Genomic DNA, 18,762 nt, shown 5'->3' on the forward strand with positions numbered 1-18,762 from the left:
ACACTTTGCTGTTAAGGATCCAGTGTAAGAAGTAGAGAGAAAAGCATCTCCTAGGGGGAGAAAAACAACAACAGCAACCAACCAACGGCATGTCATGTGCTTTGTCTTAGTGTTAATTTTGATAGAATGTTACCTGGCACCAGAATTTATCGTGAGGCAAGGCCAGGAGCCAGTCGAGGTCATTGGCTACGAAGGTGGCGCGTTCCAGGTACTCCTCCACTAGGGCGGGAATGTTGTCTTTAGGGGGCGGTTTGTATAACACAAAATACCGGTCTGCCTTCTGCTCGGGGTGCTACGGATCCAAAAACCACGTGTTAACGTGGCAGAGGTTAGTCAGCGAGGGCCCATTTGCCAACCCACAGCAATGACAACACTTGGCTGTTCCAACCGGTGACCCTCCAAGGAGTTTTTAAGCATAAAGAACCAAGTGTCTCTAACAAAGGGGGCTTGGTTGCATCCAGGGAACACTAGGCAGGCATTCAAAACCATGTGTTTTGGAGGATATTTAATGACACGGGGAAAGGTCAAGGGAAGAGAAAGCAGGATATGAACCTATTTAATATAACCAGTTTGGGGATTTTTAAAGAAATATATATATTTACACAGGTTAAAAAAAGTGGCGGTGGAGTGGGGGAGTAACAACCTAAAACTAATAGTGATTACCTTTGGTGGGGGGTAATTAGGACTTGAATATATTTTCCAATTTAAAAAACATACACGTGTATTACTTTTTAAGTTATTTTGTAATTACATGAGAGAGACACATATTTTCTTTCAGAAGTTACAACCCTGCTGAGAAGGAGAGTCTCCTGGGACGATACTCCCCGTGTCCCCATGTCCTCCCAGGGGTGACCACTCACCATCCAGTAAGTGTCCCTGCAGACCTTTTCTAGGCTTTTAGGGGAAAATATACTCATAGAAGGTATTTCAGATCTGTTTTCATCTTTCTTACATAAACAGAATCATACTGTATGTATCATGCTGTATCCTTCTTAGAATCAGAGACAAAAAAAAAAAAAAAAACCTCGGGAATTTTTTTCTTTTAAAGATGCTAATCCAGGAACACGGCAGGTCTCAGCTTAGAATTCATAAGTTCTTTCTTCCAACCCTTACCTTGCCATGAACAAACCTTACTTTGTTCACCTTAAAGAGATGAGCTCAGTTTTCTCCCCGACTACATAAGGGCTGCTTTCTCCAGGGGAAGTGGTAATAGGAGGAAGGCGGGGCAACATCTCAGTGGTTATCAACCACAATCCACCCATTTCCAGGTCTGTCAGTCCAGGGGGACAGGAAAATCATGACTGATTGGTCAGTTTTCTCAAGAACCCCCTATGTCTCCCTACTGCCTGATGCAAGTCTTCAAACTGTGGTGTCTTTGAATCACACAAGGATTCCTTGGGGGCCAGCTATGAGAGGAGCCTTCAGAATCCCTCCCACTGAAATCAGAATTTAAGGGACGCCTGAGTGACTCGGTTAAGCGTCCAACTTCAGCTCAGGTCACGATCTCATAGTTCATGGGTCTGTGAGTTTGAGCCCTGCTTTGGGCTCTCTGCTGTCAGCACAGAGCCTGCTTTGGATCTTCTGTCCTCCTCTCTCTCTGCCCTCTCCTGCTTGTTCTCTATCTCTCTCCATGATAAATAAAAACTTAAAAAAAAAAAAGAAATCAGGATTTATACAGTGGGCTTCCAGGTGCAAATTTTTTGAAAAAGGAAATCCTGCTGACTGAAACAAGTTCAAAACAACTCTCTAGGATCTAAATTCATCTCCTTGATTTCCAAGCTCTTCCCCTCCTCTATCTGTTGTCATTTCTCCTCTTAGGTCACTTTTTAGGCAGGGCTACTCATCACCCCCTACTCCTCTGACAGAAGTGTACGTGCACACACACCCTGAAATTCTACCTTCCTTGCGATCCTACAAACATTTACTGGCACACTGTTGTGTGTCATGTGCATGTTCATGTACATGAAGAAAACATCCACGTGCTCACAGAGCCTATGCTCCAGAGGGGCAGATGCACATCTAAGCCATCAAGGGAGCACAAAACAGAGGAAGTGACAACGCAAACCTGGCATAGATACCGTGGGAGTGCAAAAGGTACCTAGAGATACCTACAGGACAGGGGACAACTGTACCTAGAGGACAAGGGACAACTTCCCAGAGCAGGCAGCATCTAAGCTGGGCCTCTGAAATTGAGAAAGATTTTTAGATGAGAAAAATGGTATTTTATGGAGGGATAAAAATGGGCCATGAAATAAAAGGGAACTAGAATGCACTGGGTGGTGGGAAATAGATTTGGAGGAAGAGAACACTGGAATGGTGCTAATAAAAGCCAACACCTGGGGCACCTGGGTGGCATCTGACTTCGACTCAGGTCATGATCTCAGGGTTTGTGAGTCTGAGCCCCACATTGGGCTCTATGTTGACAATGTGGAGCCTGCCTGGTATTCTCTCTCCCTCTCTCTGCCCTTCCCCAACTTGCACACATGCATAATCCCTCTCTCTCTCAAAATAAATTAATTTAAAAAAACATAAAAAAAAAAGCCACCACTTAACAAGGACCTGCCCAATGCCGGGCTACTGAGTAGGTATGTCCCACAGCCTATTTCTTTTTTATCTACAACTACTTAAAAGGGAAATAGTATTCTCCCCATTTTACAGAGGAGGAAACAAAGAATCAGTAAGGTTCAGGAATTCTGCTAAGGTCACAGGGCTAAGGAGGCAACTGAGACAGGATCTGAAGCAAAGCTTATGCTGCTGATGGACTGAATGACCTACAGTACCCATGTGCCATCCTGGTCTCCCTCTTTATCCTTCTGAGCCCAGCTCTGACCTCATCTCCCCAACTCCCACCCCTAACTAGGTTAGGGATTCACCTGGGATCCCCTAACACTTGCCCTCTATGCTTCCCCAACCATAGCACCTGCTGAACTATATCAAAAGTACTTCCAGATCAGTGGTTACTACAGATGGGGAGAGAAGAAAGAATGGATCACAGAAGGGCACAAAGAAACTTTTGCGAGTGGTAGAAATGTTCATTATCTTGATTACAATGATAGCTTTGTGGGTATATACTAGTGTCAACACCAACCAAATTTATACTTTAAAGTATGTGCAGCTTAGGGATGCCTGGGTGGCTCAGTCGGTTAAGCTTCCGACTTCGGCTCAGGTCCTGCTGTCACAGCTTGTGGGTTTGAGCTCCGTGTCGGGCTCTGTGCTAACAGCTCAGAGCCTGGAACCTGCTTTGGATTCTGTGTTTCCCTCTTTCTCTGCCCCTCCTCCACTTAGGCGCGCTCTCTCTCTCAAAAATAAATAAACATTAAATATGTGCAGTTTAGTGTCCTTCAATGACACCCTAATAAGGTTACGTAAAAAGGGAGGGCCTGCCTTCTGTCTCCTCCACTAACCTGTAGGTCTCCAGAAGCCATCTGGGCTTCGCTCACCACAGCATTCCCAGTCCCTAGAATAGTGTCTGGCATTGAGCCAACTCTCCGTATATATTTACTGGCTGGCTGAAGAATGAAGGTGTGTAATGAAGGACCAGATCCCACCAAGTTCTTTGAAGGACCTTGAATGCCAAATTCAAGAGTGGGGACTTTATTCTGTAGGTAACAGGAGCCACGGGAGATTTCAGGGCAGAGAGCAGCAGGCTCCAGCTGTATCTTCCACCCTTCAAGCCTGGCTCAGGTCCCACTTGCTCTGTGAAGCTTTCTGGACATTCCCTGCCCATCAAACTTCTGTTCTGCTTATCTTGATAAGAAACTATTTTATACATCTCTCCAAATGTTCCCCTACGTGAGTCCTGTCTTCCTCAAGGGGCTCATTCACTCATTTGGGCCCAAGACTTTATTTCTTTTGGATTTTCAAGAGCACCAAGTGTGTGCTGTGTGTGCAGTTAGCTACTCAATAAACATTAGCTCCACCCATCACCCTGCAAAGGCAGCGTGGTGGCTACCCCTTGGCTAGAGATCTCCTTGTCCTAAGTTGGGACTAAAGAGACAAATATACAGGGACGCCTGGCTGGCTCAGTCAGTTAAGCGTCCAACTCTTGGTTTCGACTCAGGTGATGATCTCACAGTTTGTGGGATCGAGCCTCGGGGTGGGCTCCGCGCTGATGACACACAGCCTGCTTAGGATTCTCTCTCTCCCTCTCTTTCTGCCTCTCTCCCACTTGTGTTCTCGCTCTCTCTCAAAATAAATAAATACACTTAAAAAAAAAGAGAGACAAATACACAGTGGGTAAATATCCTTCAGCATGGTCAATAAGACCACTCCTTGATCAGGCAGCTGTCTCCCCTCAGCTCATCCTTCTTCCCACCCTACTTCCCATTCGAAGCTTCTGCCACTTGTCACTGTTGTCATCATCACCATTATTGACTGCTTACTATGTTCTGGTCACATGGCCAAGTATGTGTGAGATTTAACGCAAAGCTTGTGAGCCTTAACTCAATGATACTGCTTACACCCGAGTCACTGGTGGTTGGTGTAGGAGTCAGACTCTCTCAAGACTCCGGGACAGTAAGTATACTTGGGTCCTCCTTCCGGGTTCATCCTTCTCCCACTGCTCTGCCCAGCTAGTGCTTATCCCCCCTTCAATACCTGGTTCAGGATCCCCTTCTTTCAGGAAGCCTTCCCTAGCTGTGCATGCCTCCCCCCCGCCCCCCACCACCACTCCCAAGACCTCCCTGCCCTACAGTCCTTCAGTCTGGATCAGTGGCTTGGGCTCTGCACCCACATAGCCACCTGGACTTCTATCACAACCCTGATCACACTATAGAGAAACTACTGGACTCCTTTGCTCTTAGTCCACACACCCCTCAAGGCCAGGAACCATGTCTATTTTCTCTGTAGCTCCAGCATCTGGCACAAAGCCTGTCTGGAGTTCTTGACTCATTTACTGAAAGTTTCCTGAGAGAAATGCACCCGGCACTGGGAAACCAGAATGAAGGGAAGGGACCAGGTCCCTGTTCTCATGGAGCCCACAGTCTAGCAACCCAGGTATTAAGTACATGGAGAAGGACTGAGATGGAAAATCAGAGTCAACTACTTAAGAAGTCAGTCTCCACCAGCCCAACAGAACTGTGTGTGTGTGTGTGTGTGTGTGTGTGTGTGTGTGTGTGTGTGTTTAATGTTTCCTTAAATTTATTATTGAGAGAGAGAGAGAGAGAGCGTGCACGGGCACACAAGCGGGGAAGTGCAGAGAGGAAGACTGAGAATCTCAAGCAGCTCTGCGTTGTCAGCACAGAGCCCAAGACGGGGCTCAAACTCACAAACCGTGAGATCATGACCTGAACCGAAATCAAGAGTCGGACACTTAACCAACTGAGCCACCCAAGTGCCCCAGAACTTTCTGTGTTAATGGAACTGTTCTATACCTGTGCTAACAAATACAGTAGGCATTCACCACATGGGCTATTTTAATTTAAATTAACTAAAATTAAATAAAAAATGCAGTTCTTCAAATTATCCACATTTCAAATGTGCAATCCCTCTATGTGGCGAATGACTATTGCACTGTGGCTACCATACTAGGCAGAACAGTTCCAGATTTTCTGATAAACACCCTCCTCACATAAAAAGGTTATGAAAACAAACCCACAGGCTTTATAGCAGAAAGTTTAAGGGTATGAGAGTCAGTCTAGCTGGGCTCCCATCCTGGCTCCCCTAACTTCCTAGTTCTGTGACCCTGAACTTTCAGTTTCCTCATCTGTAAAATGGGGACAATCAAAATACCTACTCACAGGGCCATGGTACAGCTTAAATGAGATAATCCAAGTGAAGTGTTTAGAAAGATTTGGCCCAGAGAAAGTGCTCTACAAATGTTAAGTCATATTACTAAAGAGTAGTTAGGAAATAATAAGAAGCCATCCAGAAAGCAGGAAATAAAATATCAAGCTCTTGTTTCCCACGACTTTACTCGAACCCCCCTAGAAAATACTTCCTCAATACTTGAGCTTGTTCAAGGAAGCTCACATTCTTGGGAAAACAGTAAGTGGGTACGGGGACTCTAGTCCTCACGTCTGTCTCCTTCAGCAGCCTGGCACCTCTCCGTAGCCCATATCTCACTCTGCAGCTCACAGCCTCCTTATTTTTCAGTCTCCCAAGCCCTTCAGAGTTGGTATGTGGCAGGTGGCGCTTAGCCCATTGCAATAAAAGACAGCCTGACCTCTGAAACTGGCGTTCCCCCTTAAGTGTGGATAATAGGTGAGACAGCTCTGAAAAAGGCCTACCTGAAACCTGAACACTTCCCACAGGGTCAAATCCCCAAACCAGACTTTGGGCTAGATCTTTTTTCTAGGCCAGCTCAGGTTGAGTCAGAACTGCCATCAGACTCTGATTCAAAATGAAATGCTTTGGAGGAAAGGTGTGGGGTGGCAACATGGAAAATACTACTCAAATTCAAGCTGCTGCTCAGAAAGGAAACTTCTGCACCGGGTCTGGAAGGATCTAGTAGTGTCCCAGCTACTGAATTACTATTGACTGTGGCCCTCGGGTCATTCTTGGAACAGATAAAGGAGGAATTTGCTTTTTGCTTCTGAAATTGCAAGAATGATAATATCAGGCTGAACAGCCTCAAGGTACCGGCTCACCAGCGCTGGTGAAGTCCTCAGTTTTCCTGTCTTCAGGTCCGTGTGGGTGATCTGGAGTTGGTCCAAGGGCAGAGATGGCATTGTGCTGTGTGACCCTCCTGTAAGGAATATGGATGGGAAGAAGAGAGCAGACACATAGGCTCCTGGTGGAAGGAGCCTGCTCTGGAACTGATCTCAGAGCCAGGAGAGAGGCTTCACCCTCTGGCCTCAGAAGGCTCCTGAGTTAGTCCCTGAAGACCCAGTTCTTGTACCTACTAATTCAGACAGAGGTGACTTTTCTGCCTAATGCTGGAGTTCTCAACTGAGGAGGAAAACACTCCCCAAGTGACTTCTGATATATTCCCACTGACTTTGTGTTGTATCGGCTAAAAGTACATTATTTTGGGGGACACCCGGGTGGCTCAGTTGGATAAGCGTCCGACTTCGGCTCAGGTCATAGATCTCACAGTTCGTGGGTTCAAGCCCCACATAGGGCTCTGCTGACAGCTCAGAGCCTGGAACCTGCTTCAGATTCTGTGTCTCCCTCTCTCTCTGCCCCTCCCCTGCTCATGCTCTGTCTCTTCTCAAAAATGAATAAATGTGAAAAAAAAAAAAAGTACATAGATTATTTTCATTATGGCTCCAACTCTGTGGTCCCTCTGAGCTCTGTGAAGACAGTGCCTGGGCTCTCCTTCTCTTGCTATCTTTTCTGTGACAGGCCTGATACAGAGTTGGTCTCATCAAATGTTTGACTCGTCAAATGAGTGACTGAATATGAGGACACTTTTCTTAAGAATTCTAACCAGATTGGCAGTCTTTTGAGGGAATGGAGTCATGAGCCTTTCCTCACTCACTTATAGAGAGTTTTAATATTTTACAACCTCCTTAGGCTTCAAGGAAAAAGGACATGGATGAACAGAAGGACCAGAGAGGACAACGGAATTCACAGAAACCTGCCAGTGTGAGCTCTTTTCTGCAGAGGCCCAAACCCACCTCAGAGTCAGTGAGTGGCAGACATCATGTCTCTTGTCTTCCCATCCAATGTTCTGTCCATAATTCTACTTGGCCTGACCCACAGAAGGGACATGCATATTGGCTGAATCATGGAACGGAAGTGAATCGGGCCCCTAATTCACTAATGGAAGACATGCCATAAAAGGCCAGCACAGTCTCAATGACAACATAAAGCCATATTGAGCCTGGGATGAGGAAACCATCTGTCACCTCCTGAGAACCTCACAGATGAGGTGAGGGGCTCAGTCAGCTATGAGTTACAGGGAGGCCCGTATCTCAGATATCAGGCCAGGCTCTGGGGTTATTAAGACAGACTGATAATGCAGGGTCTCTGCCCCACAGGAGCTTACAGTCCAATAATTACAATGATAATGGCAGCAACAGCAGCAGCAGCAACATGCTTATCATATGCTGGTGCTTTTCCTAGGCCTTTTCTCAGCATTAACATGCTTGGCATATATTAATGCTCATGACAACTCTAAGGTTGAGTCTATTTTTATCCCCATTTCATCAATGTGGAAACAGAGGCTCAGAGAAGATGAGAAACTTTCCCTAGGACTCAGTAGTTGGTGAAGCTGGCTGGCTCTTAACCATTAGCTGTACTGAGTCTAGTGATAGTGTAGCTGAACTTGGGTGTTGCTGTCAGGAAAGCATTTCTAGGGAGCCTAAAGGATCAGGAAAGCCTGAATTGAGTCTTGATAGTGGCGATTAGCCAGGAAGAAGGGTGCTCCAGGCAGAGGATACAGCAAGAGCAAAGGTAAGAAGGTAGGAAGCAGCTTGGTACATAAAGGATCTTAGTTCATGGGCTGTTTTAAAGACTGTGAAGATACCCATTATAAAAGGATGTAAAAGAGAGAGGACCACTCTGTCTAGTCCTCAAGGCTTATTCCAGGTCTAGAATCTCAGTGGGTCAGATATGTCGTCCCTGCACACATGAGGTGGCCTCAAAATAATCACAAGGTGAAGTAATGAAAGGGGCTTGGGTAAGTTTTCACCTTTCAGCTTTGCAAAACGATAATGTACACATGTTGTACGTACATTTTTTTTTTTAATTTTTAATGTTTACTTATTTTTGAGAGAGAGAGAGAGACAGAGTATGAGTGGGAGAGGGGCAGAGAGAGAGAGGGAGACACAGAATCAGAAGCAGGATCTAGGCTCTGAGCTGTCTGCATACAGCCTGATGTGGGGCTCGAACTCACGAACCATGAGATCAGGACCTGAGCCGAAGTCGGACGTTTAACTGACTGAGCCACCCAGGTGCCTGCACATACATCATTTTTAATCAAGTTACTATCTTACCAGCCTCTCACAACCCAGTTAAGCACAACAAGGATTATTATGCTCAGATGTCCAAAGAGGGACTTCGATTTGCTCAAGGCAGATACATTAGTGGCCAAGTTGAAACTGAAGCCCAGACCTTCTGCTTTAGCACCTGGGTCTCCTGTGCTGTACATACTAAAAATATTTATTTCCTAACCCCCTAGTGATGCTGGGAGGGCAGCTGGGAACACCAGGGGTCTGCTCACCAGTGCAGAATCTAAATGACTCACAGGCCCTGTTCTTTCCATATTCACATTCCAAAGACGGTTGTGGGAGTGTCCAATGTAGGGACCTAGGTTGGGGAAAGAGCCATAGTAGGTGGTGGCTCTTTGTCCTTTAAATTCTAAGCCACAGAGACCAGGCCTAGATGGGTAGAGACAGCTACCTGATTTCAGAAGAAATCCACTCATACAAGCCAGTGCCTATAAAGGTGGTTCAGACCCAGGCTGCTGTGGTGGTTAAAAGAGAGCTTTATAGTTTTGCAGCCTGGGTTCATATCCTGGCTCCACCTTTTCCTACCCATGTTTGAGACCTTGAGACAGTTCCTTAAACTCTCTAAGCCTTGATTTCCTCACCTGTAAAATTGAGATGTGAGAAGAATCGATGGTAAGTGTTCAACACAGTACTTGGCACATAATAAGCACTCAATAAGGTTTGCTTGTGATTACAAGTCCCAACCATAGGCAGGACACTTGGGACTTCCTCATTTACTCACCAAACACTGACTGAATACATTCTGGGTCCTAGGCATATAAATGATTATTCAGTGTGATCAGAGCTGTAATAGGAAATATCCAAAACAAGCACAGCAGAGAAAGGGAAGATGACCCATAACTGGTTGTTGAAAGATAGGAAGGAAAGATGGGAAGGAAGAACATTCCAAGCAAAGAGCAAGTGTGAACAAAGACTCAGAACCAGTGGCTTTGAAGGAAGAGGGAAACATTTGGCATGGCTGAAAACACAAGGTCAGGAAGGGGATGACAGAAGTAGAGATGAGGTTGGATAGGAAAGGTGAAGACATTTTACAAAGAGCCTCCAGGGCTCCTGGGTGGCTCAGTTGGTTAAGCCTTCAACTCTTGATTTCAGCTCAGGTCACGATCTCACATTCATGAGATGAAGCCCCAAGTCAAGCTCTGTGCTGACAGCACAGAGCCTGCTTGGGATTGTCTTTCCTTCTTTCTCTACCCCTCCCCTGATTGTGCTCGTTCTCTCTCTCTCTCTCCCTTTCTCTCTCTCTCTCAAAAAAGAGAGCCTCCAATGCTATGCTAAAGATTTTGGTCTTTCATCTGAAGGCAGTGAGGAGTCATTTAAGTAGAGAAGAGATATAATCAGAAAGAAAAGACAATAACCTGGTGGCAGAGAGACTGCCTATGAACCCTTGGAGAGCAAAGACCATATTAATGATTAATGATTAGTCATTTGTGATCACCTACTATGTGCCAAGCATTGAAGCCTGGCAAATACCAAGGTGGACAAATAATAGACTTGGTCCTGCCCTTCATAGACCTTACAGTCTTTATGGGAAAGACAGATATGAATTGAATAGCCATACAAACTAGTTATACCATGATGTATGCTATGTAGGTCAGGCCCCTGGGGCTGTGACAGCATTTAACAGAGAGAACAGTCGAGGGAGGGAGCATGTCAAGGAAGATTTGAGTTTCATCTAAAGTATGGGTAGCAATTAACTAGGCAAAGACTAGACTCTAAGTTCCCAAAAGGCTCTAAGTTCCATCTGTGCCCGCCAGTGCATCCTTCATGCCAAGCAGGGCAGCAGAAGCCAAAACTTAGAAAAAGGCTTTCTATAGAAGGTGAGCTTGGTGCAAGCACCAACTACAATAAGGCCTGGGAGCATTGCCAGGGCTACTGCTGCCTCAGTTTCTCTGTCTGTCATCACCCTTCTGGTCTCAATTCAATATTACTTTCCTCAGAGATGTTCGCAGACAACCTGACCTAAAGTATTCACTCCGCAGTTACTGGCATATCTTTCATTATCTTGTGCCTTTATTTGTCGCTGTCTCCTGCCACGTGTTTGTCTTGCTGTTTGTATCCCCAGCGCCTAGATCTGTGCAGGAGGCGCTAGACATGTATTTGTTAACGAATGAATGAACTCTAAGGAAACTGAAACCCAGAGTGAGAGTAGGAGGCCTGTGACTCGTCCAAGGTCACTCTGGGGCTGAGCCTCGAACCCGAGACTCACGGCTCTGGCGGCCTGGCCTCAGGGGCGACTCACGGCCCCTGGGGCAGCGTCAGTCTCGGCCCCGCCAGGCAGGCGGAGAGGCCCGCAGCCGCCGGGGGCATGGCCGCGACTCCTCCCAGACCGGATGCCCCCTATTCGGCAGGGCCCAGCCACGCACTCACCTCGGCGGCTCCACTACCGGAGCTGTGCCGCCCCCGCTGCCGCCGCCGCCGCCGCCGCCGTCCACGGTGACAGCTCCCACTGCGCCGACACTTCCGGGGTCAAACGGCGATTCCGCAGGCGCAGACAGGAAGCCTCGGCCCCGCCCCCGCCCCCGGTGCTAACTGCCTTAGAGAAGCCGGACCCGTGGTCACGCCCCCAGCCTTAAGACTCCGCCCCCACAAGGAACAGGCCCGACTGTAACGACGCGCCCTGCCCCCTCTTCTCTCCCTAGAGGTTCAACCTGTTGGAAAGTATTGTACCTGGCTTTACAGAATCTCAGGTTTCCACCTCCCTCCTAACCTTCTCAGTCATTGTTTTACAAATTTAGTCCAAAAGAGTAGTTTTAACAAGTCAAAAGCATAAACATGGTGTTGAGCAGAAAAAAGCAAAGTGGTACAGACTCAAATTTTGTTGATAGGAACTTCTAGGACAGGCAAAACTAGTGAGTGGTGATAGGTTTAGGATGGTGGTTATCTCTGGGGCTCATGACTGGAAGGGGCCACAAGTGAGACTGGGGACATTCAGTAGGTGTGTTCAATTTGGAAAAGTCATCAAATTGTACACCTATGAGTTGTGCACTTTCCTGTGTGTGTGCAATGCAAAAAGGTTTTTTGTTTTTGTTTTTGTTTCAAATCAGGAAGACTGCATAGAGCTATCTTAAAAGCAAAAGGCAAAATTTCCACAGAATGTCTTAGGTGGTATAGGGTTGGTGCTCTCAAACCTGGCTATGCATCAGAGTCATCATAGAAAGCTGGTTAAAAATACATAACCCAAGGAGCACCTGGGTGGCTCAGTCTGTTAAGTGACCAGCTTCGGATGAAGTCATGATGTCATGGTTCCTGAGTTGGAGCCCCACATTGGGCTCTCTGTTGTCAGCACAGAGCCCACTTCAGATCTTCTGTACCCCTCTCTCTTTCTGCCCCTCCCCTGCTGGTTCTATCTCTCTCTTTCTCAAAAATAAATAAATAAACTTAAAAAAATTACACAACCTGGCCTTAATCTCAGTGCCTGGCACACAGTAAGGATTCAAAAACCACCATTATCATGAGAGTGTTATGGAATCCCCTAATGGAACACACAACCCAGCCCTGTGAGTCATGAAATATTATCCAGCACCCTCCTAGTGCCAGGCCCTGCTGTCTGCACTGGGGTTATAGGGAACAACAAGCCCAGTACCTGTCCCAGAGAAGCTTACAAGGTAGGGGGTGGCAAGAAAACCAAAAGCTATAAGGATTTGTGATGAATTCAGGGTGCTAAGGAAGTAGGGGAGATGGGCTCTGAACCAGAAATGGGATGGGAGGGATTGGATACTATATTAGTTATGTATTGCTGCCTAACAAATTACTACCGACTTTGCAGCTTATAACAACACACATTTATGATCTCATATTTACTATGGGCCAGGAATCTGACACAGCTTAGCTGGCTCCTCTGCATCAGGGTCTTCCACAAGGCTGCAAGGAAAGGGTCAGCCAGGGCTGGAGTCTCATCTGAAGGGTCAACTGAAGAAGGATCTCCTTCCAAGTTCATGTAGCTGTTGCCCAAATTCAGTTCCTTGGTCGTTGTACTGAAAGTCTCAGTTCCTAGCTGGATTTTGGCCAGAGGCTACCCCCAGTTCCTTAACACATGGGCTTCTCCAATGCAGCAGCCTGCTTCATCAAAGCATGTAAGCTAACAAGGCAATAGAGAGAATCTGCTAACAAGACAGAAGTCACAATCTCATGTATCTTAATCAGGAAAGTGGCACCGTAGCACCTTTGCCGTGTTCTTTTTTTAGAAGCAAGTCAAGGTCCTGCCCACACTGTGAGGAGGGAATTACATAAGGGCATAAATACCAGGAGGTGGGAACCATTAGGGGTCACCTGAGAGTCTGCCTGTCACAGATGCTTAAAGGACACACATCAACTCCAGGTCTTCAGGAAGAGGAAGCGGAGGTGCAGCGAGGTAAAGCTTGGTTTATCCCATGTAGCAATGACTACATTTATCAGGCCTTTAGTCCATCACAGGCACTGGACTAAGTATTATCTCTTGACTCTTTATATGAATTATGAGGGGTGTCTGACTGGCTTAGTTGGTAGAGCATGCAACTCTTGATCTTGGAGTTGTAAGTTTGAGCTCCATGTCGGGTGTAGAGATTACTTAAAAATAAAACCTTCACACACACAAAAAAAGAATTGTAAGCAGTAGTAATTATTATTATCCCATTTTACAGAGAGGTTTAGAGACCAAACCAGGGTCACAGAGCTTATAAGTTGATGGGGTGGAGATTTGAACCCAGCTTTGTCTAGCTCCAGAGCTTGCCCTCATAACCTCCCTACCAAGGGCTGGCCTAAGTTCCGTGAAACAAGTTTGAGGGTCTCAAGTCCAGGAAAAATTCTGTGGCCAAATATTGCAAGCTGTGTCAAAACAATGGGTGCTTCCTTTAATTGCTGTCATTTTTCGGGCAAAGCTGATCATCTACTGATATGGATATGTCACCAGCCTGACTCCAGGAACTCAGGAAATTTCTAGTAGAAGCTTTTACTTCACTGTCAGTCTTAGCTTTTAAGAACTAAACTCCTAGAAGCTTCTGCCTAGCTTTCAACCTTACTTTTTAAAAATAAACTAACGAACTGTTGTAACAGAAAACGAAGCATTTGTGGAAGATCCCTGTACAGATGAATCAGAAAGTGCCAGAAGTAACCAACAGTTACCTCAACCTCATTGTAATGTTCAAATCTCCTTCTGAACATTCATCCCAAGCCCCATCAAAGGAGCCTGCCTTCCTTTTTCAAAGAGTCAGGGCTTTGGAAATTATTCCCCATAATCTCCTTATTTGTACAAATGAAGATTACTCATGTGGCAACTCCATCTGACGTAGTCTCTTTCTATAAATCACCAAGGGCAGACCCACTTTGGTCTGGTAACAGAGGGGCAGAAAAGGTGCCAGAAACTCCCTGGATTTTTTCTCTCTGGCACCACACACGTTGGGCACACAGGATATATAATCTGTATCTTGGTGATTGGTCGGATGGAAATCATTTGTAGCAGCCTTTGGCACAGAGAAAGCTTAAAATAAGACTTCTGGCAAAAATGTATGGATGTGTTTCATCTTTCCTTATGGGTGTTAATATCACTAAGATTTTGGAGCTAAATAACAGAACTGTAAAAAGACAAATCATCCAAGAAGACACCTAACTTCTCCAAATGTGTCACACTCTTCTCATCTGTTAAAAGGGGTCGTTTGGGCACCTAGCTGGTTTAGTTGGTGGAACACGTGGCTCTTGATCTCGGGGCTGTAGGTTCAAGTACCATGTTAGGTGTGGAGATTACTTAAAAATAAAATCTTAAAAAAGGGGGGGTCATTAATGCTCACTTCTTGATCATCAGGAGGTTTAATGAAATAGTATAGACAATGCCAGGCACATGATAGGAAGGAGAGGAAGGAAGGAAGGAAGGAAGGAAGGAAGGAAGGAAGGAAAGAAGGAAGGAAGGAAGGAAGGAAGGAAGGAAAGAAGAAAGGAAGGAAGGAAGGAAGATTCCTTATCAGTTAGAGTGTTAACCCTTATATTTCCTTTACCTTTGTTTTCTCTTCTTTGCCTAAAGAGATTAATAAGGAATCTGAGTTTCCAAAGGAGACATCTTTGTCTAAGCTAACATATGTCCAATTGAAATTAAATTAATAACCCATTTTAGGGGTGTCTTGGGGGCCCAGTCGTTAAGCATCTGACTTCAGCCCAGGTTTGTGAGTTCGAGTCTCACATCAAATGAGCTCGATCCCTACTTTGAGTGAGCGTGAACCCCACTTCAGATGAGCTCATGCTCCTCTTGGGGGGAGCATGAACCCTACTTCAGGTGAGCATAAGCCCCACTTCTGGTGAACACAAGCCCCACTTCGAGTGAGCCCCACTTCTCTCTCTCTCTCTCTCTCTCTCAAGAAAAAAAAAAGCCATTTTAAAAGAAGCCTTAAGCCATACATTAGTCACACAATGTGGAGGAATTTGGGGGCTTCAACTGTCCAGATTAAAAGAAAAACAACAAATAACTTACTTTAATAGTAAATATTTGGGTTGACAATGAAAGTGTCTGTGGTGCCCCTAACCAATCAAGTCTAGGGATAACTTGAGAGAAAAACTGTCAGTAGTTGGAGCTGGAAAATCAGCACAGGAATTTCTGGGCCTTTATCCACCCCCACCTCCCCACCCCCCACTCAGATGCTCTGAGTCACCTAAAATGAATCAGTATCACCTTAGTGCTTCAGTCTTCTAGCAAGTAAGTGTCCGTGGAGAACCCATTGTTGGGGTTAGCTGCTGTATGGCCCACCCCCTGTTCATTTCCCCTGTTCACCTTCCCCCTGACAGTAACTTGATTCCTCCTCAGGGAGTTATTCCTTCCACTTCAGTCCACATGGAGTTCAACTGATCCCTTACCTACAGCTGAGCGGTAAGTAAGCAATTGTATCAGTTATGTATTGCTGTGCAGCAAATCGCCCCAAAACTCAGTGGCTTAAGACAATAATAATCATGGGGTGCCTGACTGGCTCAGTTGGAAGAGCAAGTGACTCTTGATCTCAGGGTCATGAGTTTGAGCCCCATGTTGGGTATAGAAATTAAAATAACTAAGTAAACTTAAAAAAAAAAACAATAGTAATAATTTATTATGTTATATGGCTTCTGTAGGTTAAGAATTCCAAACTGGCTTGGCTGGGTGATTCTGGCTCAGGGTCCCTTATGAAGATGCAATCAGATGTCAACTGGGACTGTACTCATCTGAAGACTTGATCAGAGCTGAAGAATCCACTTCCAAAGTGGTTCATTCATGTGTCTGGCAAGTTGGTACTGGCAATTGGAAAGTTATTCTCCACAGGGTCGTTTGAGTATCCCCACAACATGGCCCCTGGCTTCCTTCAGAGGGAGCAATCCAAGAGGTTAAACTACAAGCAGCAATGGCTCTATGACCTAGCCTGGGAAGTCACTCAGCATGACTTCAGCTATATTTCTATTGGTCACATAGGCCAGCCTTGGTTTAGTGTAGGAGGGGACCATATAAGGGCATGAGTATCTACAGGCAAGATCACTGGGGGACATTTTAGAAGCTGGCCACTACATCCATCTAAGATGGGCTTGACCAGGGCACCTGGGTGGCTCAGTCGGTTGAGCGTCCAGCTTCGGTTCAGGTCATAATCTCACAGTTTGTGGGTTCGAGCCCCGCATCTGGCTCTGTGCTGATGGCTCAGAGCCTGGAGCCTGCTTCGAATTCTGTGTCTCACTCTCTCTCTGCCCCTCCCCCGCTCATGCTCTGTCTCTCTCTCTCTCTCTCTCTCTCCTTCAAAAATAAATAAAAACATGGGGCACCTGGGTGGCTCAGTCGGTTGAGCATCCAACTTCGGCTCAGGTCATGATCTCACGGTCCGTGAGTTCGAGCCCCACATTGGGATCTGTGCTGACAGCTCAGAGCCTGGAGCCTGCTTCTGCTTCTGTGTCTCCCTCTTTCTCTGCCCCTAACCCACTTACATTCTGTCTCTGTCTCTCTCAAAAATAAATAAACATTAAAAAAAAAATTTTTTTAATAAATAAAAACATTAAAAAAAATTTAAGATGAGCTTGACCAATTAGCATTTTCTAAACCCACAGACACAGTGATTGGTTCAAGAATAAAAACATAATCTTCACCTATCCAACAATACCTAATTCTGGGATCTTTATTGAAGTCAAAACAATAGAAAACTCTCTTTCAGATGAGATTAATAGCAATAAGAAAGAACTAAGCCGAGAGCTGTCAGAGACCACTACCTGAACTTAAGGATGAAGCCACTGCAAAGGAAGCAGAGCTGGGAAAAAGAAATGGCAAGCAGCGGGGAATGAAAGAGCAGGATGAAAGCATTTGATCCTTGGATCCAGGTGCACCTGAATCCAGATTCCTCGGACTTTTCTTCCTCCTGTTTTCCCTAAGCCATTTTGCATCAGGCTTCCATTCTACACAACTTCTAAATGCCAAGTCTTTCTCATGTCCAGCTCATTAGCTTTTTCTAAAGATTATGACTGGCACCCACTGGGACAAGAGGGTTGAGGTTGCCTGTTAACTCTTCAGGCTTAGGAGTTGCTGGCATTACAAATAACTACATACTGGAATAAAAACAGACACTCAGATCAATGGAACAGAATAGAGAACCCAGAAATGGACCCGCAAATGTATGGCCAACTAATCTTTGACAAAGCAAGAAAGAATATCCAATGGAACAAAGACAGTCTCTTCAGCAAATCATGCTGGTAAAAACTGGACAGCAACATGCAGAAAAACGAACCTGGACCACTTGCTTACACCATACACAAAAATAAACTCAAAATGGATGAAAGACCTAAATATAAGACAGGAAGGCATCAAAATCCTTGAGGAGAAAGCAGGCAAAAACCTCTTTGACCTTGACCACAGCAACTTCTTACTCAACATGTCCCTGGGGCAAGGGAAACCAAAGCAAAAATGAACATCAAAATAAAAAGCTTCTGCACAGTGAAGGAAACAATCAGCAAAACTAAAAGGCAACCTACGGAATGGGAGAAGATATCTGCAAAAGACATATCAGATAAAGGGTTAGTATCCAAAATCTATAAAGAACTTATCAAACTCAATGCCCAAAAAACAAATAAGCCAGTGAAGAAATGAGCAAAAGACATGAATAGACACTTCTCCAAAGAAGACATCCAGATGGCCAACCGACACATGAAAAAATGCTCAACATCACTCATCATCAGGGAAATACAAATCAAAACCACAATGAGATACCACCTCACACCTGTCAGAATGGCTAACATTGGGGCGCCTGGGTGGCGCAGTCGGTTAAGCGTCCGACTTCAGCCAGGTCACGATCTCGCGGTCCGTGAGTTCGAGCCCCGCGTCAGGCTCTGGGCTGATGGCTCGGAGCCTGGAGCCTGTTTCCGATTCTCTGTCTCCCTCTCTCTCTGCCCCTCCCCCGTTCATGCTCTGTCTCTCTCTGTCCCAAAAATAAAATAAAAAACGTTGAAAAAAAAAAAAATTTTAAAAAGAATGGCTAACATTAACAACTCAAGCAACAACAGATGTTGGCGAGGATGTGGAGAAAGAGAATCTCTTTTGCACTGCTGTGGGAATGCAAATTGGTGCAACCACTCTGGAAAATAGTGTGGAGGTTCCCCCAAAATCAAAAATAGAACTACCCTACGACCCAGCAGTTGCACTACTAGGTATTTATCCAAGGGATACAGATGTGCTGTCTCGAAGGGACACATGCACCCCAATGTTTATAGCAACACTATTAACAATAGCCAAAGTATGGAAAGAGCCCAAAAGTCCATTGATGGATGAATGGATAAAGAAGATGTTCTTTGTTCAATCAAAAAGAACGAAATCTTGTCATTTGCAACTATGTGGATGGAGCTAGAGGGTATTATGTTAAGTGAAATTAGTCAGTCAGAGAAAGACAAATGCTATATGACTTCACTCATA

General features: G+C 45.5%; 1 protein-coding gene across 2 annotated transcripts in view; it reads right to left on the reverse strand.

The window, feature by feature from the left end:
• ASCC2 (activating signal cointegrator 1 complex subunit 2) overlaps positions 1-11,375 on the reverse strand; it is a 40,898-nt gene extending 29,523 nt beyond the window's left edge. Inside the window, exons 1-3 of one of the 2 annotated variants that reach the window (XM_049619821.1) lie at positions 11,262-11,375; positions 6,588-6,685; positions 134-292 (exon numbers count right to left, since the gene is read on the reverse strand). In XM_049619821.1, coding sequence (XP_049475778.1) covers positions 134-292; positions 6,588-6,668 — 240 coding nt within the window. In that variant the 5' untranslated portion in view covers positions 6,669-6,685; positions 11,262-11,375. The remainder of the gene's footprint in view (positions 1-133; positions 293-6,587; positions 6,686-11,261) is intronic. The other variant, XM_049619822.1, reaches the window with a different exon arrangement.
• Positions 11,376-18,762: the final 7,387 nt, after the last annotated feature.

The sequence above is a fragment of the Panthera uncia genome (assembly GCF_023721935.1).
Source record: "Panthera uncia isolate 11264 chromosome D3 unlocalized genomic scaffold, Puncia_PCG_1.0 HiC_scaffold_8, whole genome shotgun sequence".
Classification (NCBI taxonomy): Eukaryota; Metazoa; Chordata; class Mammalia; order Carnivora; family Felidae; genus Panthera; species Panthera uncia.